Source organism: Rhagoletis pomonella, unplaced genomic scaffold (genome assembly GCF_013731165.1).
Source record: "Rhagoletis pomonella isolate Grant_MI unplaced genomic scaffold, Rhpom_1.0 Rhpom_scaffold_00004, whole genome shotgun sequence".
Lineage (NCBI taxonomy): Eukaryota > Metazoa > Arthropoda > Insecta > Diptera > Tephritidae > Rhagoletis > Rhagoletis pomonella.
Window position 1 is genome coordinate 72,800,235 of NW_023458558.1, and position 11,945 is coordinate 72,812,179.

An 11,945-nucleotide genomic window follows, 5' to 3' on the forward strand; every position below is an offset into this window, starting at 1 on the left:
AGGTTGCCATTGAATGCCGAGGCGAGCAGTTTAAATAGAAAATTGTTTATAAAATTGTTGGGATGTTGCTTTGACCAGGATCAAAGAGAGTTCCGTAATACAGCGGCATGCTGGCATGACAATCTGGTAGACAAAATAAAAGGCCGAAATAGTTTTATTTCTGATATTAAGACCACATAGTCACTAATATCCTTACACCAATGAAAATTCATTTAAAATAAAATTTTAAGAGGAATTTTAGTCAATAAAACCAATGGCACTGTTCTTCATTTAAATTCCTTTTTAATCAGAAATTGATTGTTTTAAATCTATTCTTCTTAACGATTAAACTATACTTTTATAACCGACTTTAAAACGGAGAAGGTTATCAGTTTGTCAGAATAAATATATTTTTTTAATTTTTGTATGTATGTTACCTCATAACATTGGACCACGTTAACCGATATCGAAAATTCTATTGGAAAGGTATGTAGTGTCCCCGAGATGCGTCCCCATACTAACATGGTTTGGATGCGATCATTACATCATGAAGAAATTAACGGCACTCCTAAATTTTTATATGAGAATTGAAGTCGGTTGTGTTTTTTGCTTAAAAATTATTGGTTCTTATTCAATTTGAAAATATGTCAAAATGACACCAAGGTGGTTTTGATTGGTAAAAATTTTAAAATCACATTGAACCTATTCTGCTGAAAGGGATTATATGCATGCTGTTTGTTGAGGTTAATTAATGCCTTGTAAGCGCATTTCATTTACGCTTGAATTTTCGTAGCTTTTATAGGCCAAAACAGCTATCAACGGATCATCAGCAAAGCAGCCAAAAGCAAACAATGCTGCCATGGAAATTGCGTAACTCGAATTTTAAGTGTAATTAGTTCGTTTATTAGTGGCAGCTTCATACGCGCACATGGTGGGAGCGATTGTTTTAATTATCTACTTTTAAATGTGTGCAAATGCGTGGTTTTGTGGTGTGCCATAAATTGTGACACAAAATGCAGGCATTCCCATAAGTCCGTGTAAAACACGAACCAAGGCCCACGCGAAATTTGATAGCATTCGTTTGGTAAAGGGTGCCATATGCAGCAGTTCCATCAATTCAACTAAACGCGTGAATGCCTCGTAACAACGTAAACTTACTAAATTTTGTATGGTTTATTTACGAGATTCACTTGGTTACGAGGCATATACGCGTTTTGATGAAGACCCATATTATGTTTTATAGCAAAAGCTTTTATGTGTATAGGAAGGTGAAGTCTTAAAATAAACTTTTTAATTTTCATTGTTTGTACATCCTTTAAACTGTACAGTTTATAGTATGTAAGTACAATGTGGTTAGTCTAGCGGGGCATCAAAATATAGCAAAGCAAATGCCATCAATAATACATATAAGAGAACTGTCAGAAATAACCAGGAATTAGTGCATACGTGGAGCGCATTTATATGATTACCGGCTTCAAAGGGTACTTTTAAATATTATCATCCCAGTAGGGGTTTCAAAGATGATACACATGTACATAAATAAATATGCGCATGCAAGAGTGTCCACGAGCTTCGTCCCATTTATAGCCCTTGACATGACAGGCAGCTTGAGAAACCACTTTTATCCTAGCGGGTTCCAACCAAGGTTGTTGCGAATATTCCCATTCGCATTCGCAACCGCGGAGTTTCCACACTAATTTTACATTCGCATTCGCATTCGCAATAATCAATGCGGAGCTTTTGCGAATGCGAATGTTGTGCAAGTGCACCGATAAAACGCATATCTGGCAAACAAAATCACAGATTGTAGCCAATAGTTTTTGCCTGCGGTCGTGTTACCCGGGCGCCGCACATGGGAGTATTTGTGTAACAAAACTGGTCAAATGTAATGTATATCAACTTTGACAAAAGTGTTTCAAAACATATTATTTCTTCGTCATAGACTTTCCCACTTCTACTTGACCTTTGACCTCCGTCAAAGAGAACATTGTCCTTTTAATAATTTTTTTTTATTATTTTCTATACTTTAAATACCTCCACTGGTTTCTTTCTTTATTATGATTTTTCTGGACCAATCTTAAAAAAGCTACTAGACATAAAAGAAGAAAGTGTGCATTGTAATTTTAAACCAAATTTTCGTGATTTGCTTTTGATGTTACATATATTTGTTTCAACCACTTCAAATGGGACTCTTTGGGGAATTTATTTTTAGCAAACATTTTAAAAACAGCAATTTTGTTTACTCGTCGGGCAATACTTTTTCATAGGGGTATACATTGAATCATTGGCTAAAAACTTCTGTTGTAAAACTCTCCCCTAAGTCTTCGTTCTTTGCAATTTATAGTGAAAGAGTAAGCTGCTTCAATAGGGATTTCCAGAAGAAATAGTCAACGTTTGGCTACAGAGAGAATCGATGCTTAAATAATTAAAAAGCTACAGGTCTGACGTTGAATTAGGTAAGAATTACGTAACTATCTGAGACCCTCATCATCCGTGATTCCAATAATACAAATGCTTATAAAAACAATAACAATATTATGATCAAATTCGGCTGGCAGCAAAACAGAATTTTGTTCAAAATTTTCATTCATTTTACTTCCAGCTCTCCTTAAAGGTAAAATTAGTAAGGTAAAACAAAATACGCGCTATCGCGCTATCAGAAAAAAAGATTTTCTTTTAATTAATTTTTGAATTCTTTAACATAGATCCAAGACATAGACCCGCCACCTTGGACTGGTTCGGTTTAATGCAAAAATAATTGGTATCGATAACTTCATTTTATTAAACTGATTTGTTTCTCAAAATTATATGAAGTCCAGCTTACCTGTTATACCTTCTTCCTTCAGAAATATGTACATACATAACAAAGACCACCATTGATTGGTTTGATAAAGTTTCATAGCGAATTTGTGAATACGCACACATTTTCTCAATATTAAATCAAAACAATTGCATGATTGTCCATTTAGGAATTCTTCATTAATTTTCAACGAGGGAAATTACCATCATTAACACATAGTGAACACACTACTTAAAATAAGTAGCAGAAAGCGCGCCAACGCTAATTGTCTGTACGCGCGAAAGCGAAACGAAAAACCAAAAATTTTAAAGCTGTTGTATTTAACGAGAATATGTAAAAGCAAAAGAAAAACCCAGGTAGTCAAAAGAAACTCGTAAAATAATTTCTAGTTAATGTACATTCGTAATTTAAGATCTATCTGCTCCTTAGCACTTCACCGCTGCAACTGAGTAATAGTTATTAAAAACCAAGGTGCTTAAGTGAAAAAATAGCGTAAAACATGGCTGAGGTTAGACGAAAGAAAATGAAATAAGTTATATGTAGTACGAAAAACTTACCAACTCCGCCAAGAACAGTGCTTGGCTCCAATTTGGCTTTCTTTGTGGCTAAATCCTGATTATTATTGTCGGAAGCGGGCGCCATAACTGCAGCTTGACTTAAAAGTTCGTCGCTTCCTCGCTGCACAGTTAAAAGTCATTGTAATGGGAATTGTTGTTGCCATTGTCGTTGGTGTAGTTTGTTGCAAAGTAACAGTAGCAGGAGCACGAGCGCGGAAAATAGAATGAAACATAGAAAACGAGAGAGCGCAATAAGTATTTGTGTAACACGAATAAAAGTGAAAAACAGCATAAGGCTGCCGTTTCGATAAGAGCGATTTCACTTCGCACGACATCGCTTTGACATTGAAATGCTTAAATTTGGTATGTTGTGCTTTCGGCTAGCCACTTAGCCAATGTACGCAGATACATTGTAGGCGAAGTCGGGCAATTAAAATTCGCTCTTACCGAAATCGGGGCCTAAGAATAAAATATATGTATGTATGTATATATATATATATATATTTGTTTATATATTTATGTATGAACGTAAGTAAATATTTAATATTTGTTTGTAGTAAATAAATTACGCAGATGTTTTTATTTCAAGCTAAGTAAGTAAGTGAATAGGAGATTAAAATTGAGTAGCGTATGTCAACAAAAGCAGGAGGAAGCAGCTCCCGCTCGCAGCATATTTGTTGACAAAGCGGACTGGACGCCAGGAATAAATAGCATAAGCACATAAATATAGCTTTACAAGTAGCGGAAAGCGCTCTTTGCTTAAAACAAATAGGGCGGAGGAAATTACAGTTGGTCTTAGAGTAGAACAAAGTGAATCTGTAAAGTAGTGTTGTTGGCGGTGGTGGTAGGCAGCAATAAAAAAACACGACGCAGAAGAGACTCGCCTTCCTCGTTGTGTGGCAGCCGCTAAAAAAACTTAACGAACGCAGAATGTAACAAGCAAAGGGATACTGCTAGCTAATGGTCTTTGGACAGAATTGTTAATTATTGCCTTTTATCTGCCATAATAAAAACCGTATTTTAAATAGGAATATAAGTTTACTATATTTGTAGATCCCGGGTTTAATATTTTTATTTTCTAATTAATAGCCAATTAATAACAAAAAATTTTCTTATTTATTTTACTGGTAAGTTTTTTAATCATCATACGAGTATAAGAAGAATTCTCCTTATTTATCACCAATTAATGCAATACCTACTTGCTTATGTATATTAGGGCGGAAATGATTCGACTTGTAATTCAATGAAACTTTGCTGAAGAAACCATGGTTCTAAAATCAAATTGGAGTTTGCCCAATTGCGTAAATAGGCTTTGAAGAATATGTGAAAATATTCACTATTGCACCCTCTGGTGGAAGTTTTAACAAAAAGCTAAGTTTAGAAATAGTTTCCTTATACCCTAATGTATATTCGTTACATATCGATGGCCCCGAGTTATGTATTTTATTTGAACAATTTATGTTATCTCAGATATGCATATTTACTATGTATGTATTCACTATATAACTTAAATCTGAACATAAGACAAAGTAAATAAGGCTAAGTTAAGATAGTTTGTCTAACTGATGTCTGAGTTAAGTTGAAACAATGTGCTGGGCTGTGTAAGTACAAAGTTAAGCCATTTCGTTAAAACAGTTCATCGCACGAAGTTTATGATATCTAATTCTGTGATTATCCCACCCAATAGTTTACCACTCACAGTTTGAAGCCTCTGGCAAGATTTTTTTTTTTTTTTTATAAACAGATAAATTCACAAATCTATTGTCCGAAAAGGCTAGTTATGTATGTTGAGAACAAAACTTTCTGGGTTTGGCATCTAAAGTTTTTTTCTAAAAATTCTGAATAAAAAGTAGGGTGCAATTGTTAAAGTTTCTTGAATTTTCATAATTTTTGTTTGAAATGTGGATTAATGTGGCGCTGGTTAGTGGTTATAAAAAAATATAAACATGAAATAAACAAAAGAAAGAGCCAAAACTAGTCAAAATGTCACTTGACTTAATCAGCTAATCACAAGTTTATGTATGTACGTGTCGAATGTGAGCATATTTTTACTTCATGTATCTATACACAGTAGGAAAATGTAATGTATGGTAATCGAAAAAATAATCAGTATTGAATACATTAGAATGCTAATTACATAGTTAGCAGTAATATTAGCGAGAACGCATAAGAAATACATTTAGGGGATTCACAAGACGTGTTAACCGTCGTAAAATCTTAAGCTTAACACTTGTTTATGTAAAATAGCGGTTAAAATGGTTGGGGGGTTGGCTAATTATATATTCTTTATCAGTTTAAAAGAATTTCGGTTTAGTTAGAAATCCCCTAAAACCATTTTAATTAAAAAAGATGTTAACCTTAAGATTTTACGACGGTTAACACGTCTTGTGAATCCCCTAATTATATTATTTATCACGCATGTAATGCATTACTACTTTTCCGACTGGGTATGTATCTATTTATTTGCCTTAACATGCGATAAATAAACAATCAATGAAAATCAAGTCAATAAGTAAACACAGGCATATGTATCTTTGTACGCCAGGCAAACGCGCACACACAACCTGCTAAACATCCACAATCAAGTGCATCCGTTGCTGGCATCGCAGCGAAAGTCTGCGAATAAACAAAGAGCAAAAGCCGCAAATTGAAAAGGGTAATTTTGTGTGAAGTATGTACTTTTTCAGGTCATTTTCTACTACTACTATCGTACAATTGTGTATGTTTCTGATCGAGCTATTTATGTACATATGTATGTGTGTGCATAGTGCATGCAAACTGTGAGTCAGCTACAGTTGCTCTACTCGAATTCGTCTGGATTACATTTGTTTGTCTGCTGTCGTGGTTGTGAAGCACTTATTCATCCCCACCCGCCCGCCTGCGCCATAAAGTATGCTACACTGGGTGGTGTAGAATATGCAAAAAGTTAGTGTTTCATTGATTGCTATGGTATGCGAGTTAGCTTGATGGTTTGGTGGCTGACCGGTTGGTTGACTTTATGTGACAAGAAGCAATGATTGGCGAATTGCTCGTCTGTCTCTTACCTACATCGAAATCTACGAAGGAATAAGTGCAAAAAGTATGCAATTTGAGTGATAATAAAAAGGAGGGTGGAAAGTATAAAATAAAGAATTGAAAAAATGCGAAGCGAAAATAGATGAAGGGTGAAAGCGCTTGAAAGAATACTAAGGTCGCATAGTATTTGAATAATAGAAAACATTTAATGATGTGCACCCATCCAGATAATGCATTTGAGGTACATAAAAAATGGAAAAATTAAATGAAACCAAGCGAAACGAAATTTAAGTAACTACTATCAATTAAGTACATAAGTGTTCCCTTTTTGTATGTACCTTCTAACATCCTTAAACGGATAAAAGCTAAAATTCATTTGATACATTCGCGGTGCTTGGTTGAAAACTCGCCAAAAATACCCCAGCACCTGCGCACATAAAATAGTGTATATGGCCACTATTTAAGTGCAGGACTAAAAAATTTTAAAAATGCTGCATAAGCGATGTGCTAATCAAATATTTAAGATACTTTTAGTTGTATTAAATGTACACTTTCTGTTGGCCTTATTGCATATACATATACAACGCCATGAAGCTAAGACAGAACAAAACTACAGATGTGAATTTTAGTAACTTTGGGCAGGATTTAGTGGATTAGTAAACACATATTCACTACTGAGTGTCTTGCCATTAAATTTTCCAAGCATTTATAAAATAAATTAGAACACACGCTGCACACGCTTTCATGTTTATTTAAACGCATGCAACCCAAATTGCGAGGCCTACTGCCTGGAGATATGTATGTATGTTTGTATGAATCTATGTACTTGTAATCGTAAACTGGGTTATTCTTCATGGAGTCTCACCTTGCTCTCAGTTGAATGCTTTAGCCCCTCAAACATAATATACACGGTAGGGCTTTGCATTTAGAAGTATGTATGTATGTATGTATGTATGTACATTCGTCTTTGCAAGCTTAAATATAGCCAAACAAATGCAAGTAAAATATACCACCCGACTGTAGACAAATAAAAAGTCATTGCCTACTTTTTGGCACACAGCCCAAGGGCCCTTCTACGATTACAAACAAAACTGCAGCTAATTTCGTGCACTCAACTTGGTATGTGCGGCAGTGAATGCGAAATGTCTGAGCATAGAGTGCAATAAACTAGAAAATCGTTGTGAAAATGAGATTCAGAGCTGATGAAGGAAGGATGCTGTAAATGGTTGGTTGATGTGCTTTATATGTATGTATATGGGACGTTCCATGACAAACGGACCAAAGCTTTACCTAAAACTCTAAGGGATAGAAATTAAAAAAAGTATATCAAAAGACTCATGAATTTATATTCCGTCTACAATCTATTATGGAAAAGTTTATACCGAACATTCTCAGCTCAGGTTTTTCGATTAGGTTACTTATCAACTGATTGGTTAATCAATAATATTTTTATAACAATAAAAGTAATCTTTAGCCTTTATCAATTTATAATTTATGGTATTCCTGTGCAAATTTAATTCTGGGACTTCTTTAAAGTCACAATGTCTCAAACGCTGCGGAAAGAAAATCTAAAATTACAGTTCGCTGATGAAATTAATACTAAAATATAATTGATCGAATATCGACCACGGGATCACCAGATTCGCTTAAATGTTTCTTTTTTGCTGTAAAATTGAAGATGTATGAAAACTAAAACCAATTTGTCATTTTCGTCAAATATTTACTAAATAATTATGAAACTTTAGCCACCTATTCATTTCTGTGCCCTTTACATCTGTACATGTGAAAATGAAAATCAAAATTACTTCTTCCAAATAACCGATGCCAAATTGGCGTCTTTTTAATATCTTTTTGCGAAAAGTTTGTTGATTTTAGTTAAATAAATAATTTATTTCAAAGCAATTTTTATTTATTTTGAAGATAAAGCTAATCTGTGGAAAGTGAAGTCAAAGGAAGTAAAATGAAGTGACGAAGTGAAGGCTTCCAAAGTGAATTGAAAAACTTCAATTGAAGTTAAAGCGGCAGCACTGATTTAAACTTTTCCATGATAAATAGTGGCCCGAATATGGATCAGTCATTTTGAATTTTTAAAATCTGACCACAAGAACCCCCCATTGCAAAGTTTAATTTTTCCAATCCGATACATAGATTCCTCATCAGCGACCCCTAAACCTCATGCATAACGAATTCTATATGAATTCGGGAAATTTTTAAAAAAATTTCCGCCATATTGAATATTGAAACTCTGATGGCACATTTGTGATCAGCGACTCTAAAAACATTAGAATCCGTTTTGATTTAATAACTGACAACTCTTCTAACAAACGGAATGACATATTAATTTGCGCGTTTACGGACATGACGTTTTCCAAGGGTCGCAGCATTTACGTAATACTGAAATTCCAATTCTGCCACATCTTGTTTGATGCATTAAACATTTAATAGTCTTTGACATGGAACGTCCCGTATGTATGTATCTGGTATTGAATGCGTTGCTTTTAAGTTGGAAGGTTTAGCATAAGATTGCGTGTGTGCCAAAATGCAAAAAATTATGTAACTACATATGTTTGTCTTTCAAATGCATTGTACTCTGCGCATTCCAACGAGTAAATATTTTAACTATTGGTGGCTGACATCGGCAAGCTTAGCAATTAAAAAAGAACTAAGCTTTTGCCACGTAATTACTAAATTTTTTGCTCTCCATCTATGTATATTTACTTCAAAAGTGTACTTTCTCTTTTTAAACTTCCCGGGCACTTGTTGCTACGTTTTCGTTCATGCGGATTATGCATTAAATATGTCAACTTCGTGCTTTGCTCTTGCATTTACCTTTTGTTTTGTGAGGTCATTTGAGTTTCATTGTTACGCTACCATGCATGCTTATTTACTTGTATTCTTTCTAACGAACGGCCATGTTTTTTGTTTTTTTGTTTTTGCTCGGAGGCAACATGCCAGCGCGCCTGCTTGTGCGCAACATGTAATAATTTTTCAGTTGAAGCAAAAACATCAGAGTAACTTGGCCTGTAAAAACTTTATACAACTGGCTTGCAAACCCTTGAAAAAATAAGACATTAATTTTTTGCAGTGGTTCGTGCCAAGAATTATCGTTAATTTTAAAGGTAACCAACAAAAAAGTCACTAAAACATCTGCTAGGTATAGGTAAGCTTGTAGCTGAAGTTGTAACCAAATTAGTTTTTTACAAAAGTCGGCGAAAGTATGGTGGTAATAAAATGCGTTTCGAAAAAAGAGCAAACAATAAAGTTGAGAAGTCCAGTTATACTTACAGCTAAAAACATGGAAATATCACCAAAAGTTTAAGCAAAATACAAACAGAAAAAAAACTCACCAACTAGTACGTATGTAGTTCGAAATGATTTTTATGAAATGAAAATGCACCAAGTCCAGGGTGAAAAGAAAAAAATGTAAGCACAAGCTTAGTATGTGGCCCAAAAGTATGCTTTAAATTCGCGAAGTGACCACAGCGCAGCCAACAAGCAAGCAACAGGCCAGCGGGGGCGTAAACGTTGCACAATACCCAAGAGTGCCACAACATGGAAACTGAGAAACATTGCAATCCCATGCCAACCGTTCGCTCGTGTGCCACATGCATGTGTAAATATGTTTTGCTAGCTACACGAATGAGCAAACTCATTCGCAAGCAATTTATCGCAGCTGCTCGTTGCAATTGCAACAAAATAGAAGAAAAAACATGACAAAATAGCAAACCAGTTGCAGCAACCAAACAAACCGTGTTACAACAGTACGGAGAAAATGAGGGTCTGAGATAGAGGTTTCGTCAGTGTACGACAAATGGGTGCGGTGAAGAGCCATTCTTTGTGCGGTTCGTTGGCTTCGCGAGTGAGTTGCTGCTGGTAGGAAAGCCGCACACTTGTACTACCACTACTAAGTACCACTGCAGCAACCCAGTCGGAAACAGTGAAGTATAACATGCGCCCTGGAATGTATCGGCCTTACGCTTTACACGCGTCGATTTCTGTCAACTGGAAAATCTACTTGAATGACTACTACTGGCCAAAGCCGGCCGCTGTCGTGTAGTGGTTACGAAGGCGGACTACCATTCTGCAGGGCCTGTGTTCAAGCCCAGGCTCCGACTAATATATCTGAAACCGTATTCAAAAGTATGCCACATTTGTTGTTTTATTTCGATATTTCTTTTATAACTGATTTGCGCGATTGAACAAAATGGAAGCGAACAATAATTCAAATTTATTTTAATAATTCAAATTTAAAACGGGCTGTATTAAGAAAACCAACCTACTTTCACTTTGCGTCGAATAAGTGATGTGTTTATACTTGTTTTCTAACCGATTTGAGAAATAATAAACTGATTTGAAATCAAATTCGAGCCAATACACTTGAAATTCAGAACGTATTGAAATTTGGTTTATGCATCCGCACTAAATCACAGCGAACTGGGTCAAAGCGCTTTATGTGTCGGCATAAACAAAGTAACTAAGAAGAAACGTAAGCAATCGAATATACATACACATTTCAGGGTTGCTTCTGTTTGCCGTCGACTAGCAAAAGTTGAACGCAAGTCTACTTTGGCTCATCCGATTTTTGTACACTGCGGCCGTTTGAATAGCCATTTACACGGCTCGACAAAAATTTCTCCGCGTAAAGGCAGCTTTGGCTGGTATACATTCCAGGATGCATATTTTTCGCTCACGCCGCTGTTCTAGGAAAATATTTTGTCGCTCGCTTGCATGGCGATGCATTTTTTCATACAATCGTATTCGTCGACCTTTTCTGGTAGAAAAAGATAATGCATTCCACATTTCCAACTAGGAAGTTCTCGTGTTGTAAAACTGTGGAGTCAGACTGAGACTGCATTTTCCTCCCACTTTTGCATTTTGAAGTGTGCAGTGAAGCACCATCATATCTACGGCACGGTGGCATACACGCTAACATACAAGATTACGTAACTGTAGCATGAGCGGCTGCTTTTTTTATGCATTTATAACAGCGTATGAATATTAAAATCGAATATGTTTCTATCGATTAAAGGCTTTCCAACCACAATTTGGCAGAAAAACGAGCGTTTGAAAAGCGATGAGTTCGCAACACAATACAGGAATACATTTACGGAAATTCGCTATACATATTTTCTTTGTAGATATGAGTCAACATTTCCCATAGTCTATGCTTTATAAATTTGTCGCCGTTTTAATCTACTTATTTTTTATTGCTTTTGCAATATACTCGAGTTTTCATGAAGATAAGGGAAGCCTCCTTAGTCAAAATGCGGGCATGTTGACACAACGGAGTTTTTAAAATTAATTTTTAAATTTTATGGAACACTTTTGCGTCTGGGAATCCATAGGGCGGTCTTTTGCATTTAATGGAAAAATGTAATCTTTGGGCATCAATAGTAGGGATTTTAATCATTTCGGCGAACTCTGTTTTGCTCATCTAGCAACCGCGAAAATAAAACAGTAAGCCTTTTTAGACTTTTAACCCTTCGATTTGTGAGAAGGTCCCTAGGGACCTTTTCGTATTTCATGTGCCTATATCTTTTTGTTCAATGCATTTTTGAAAAGAATTTATACATGTATTCCAAGAATAAATTAAG

At 35.4% G+C, this 11,945-nt stretch overlaps 1 protein-coding gene across 1 annotated transcript in view; it reads right to left on the reverse strand.

The window, feature by feature from the left end:
• Positions 1 to 11,945, reverse strand: part of LOC118738073 (polypyrimidine tract-binding protein 1) — a gene marked incomplete in the record, with an annotated part of 425,177 nt that overhangs the window by 192,530 nt on the left and 220,702 nt on the right. Inside the window, 1 exon segment of the mRNA XM_036468984.1 lies at positions 3,337 to 3,457. Within this exon segment, the coding sequence (XP_036324877.1) occupies positions 3,337 to 3,457 (121 nt within the window).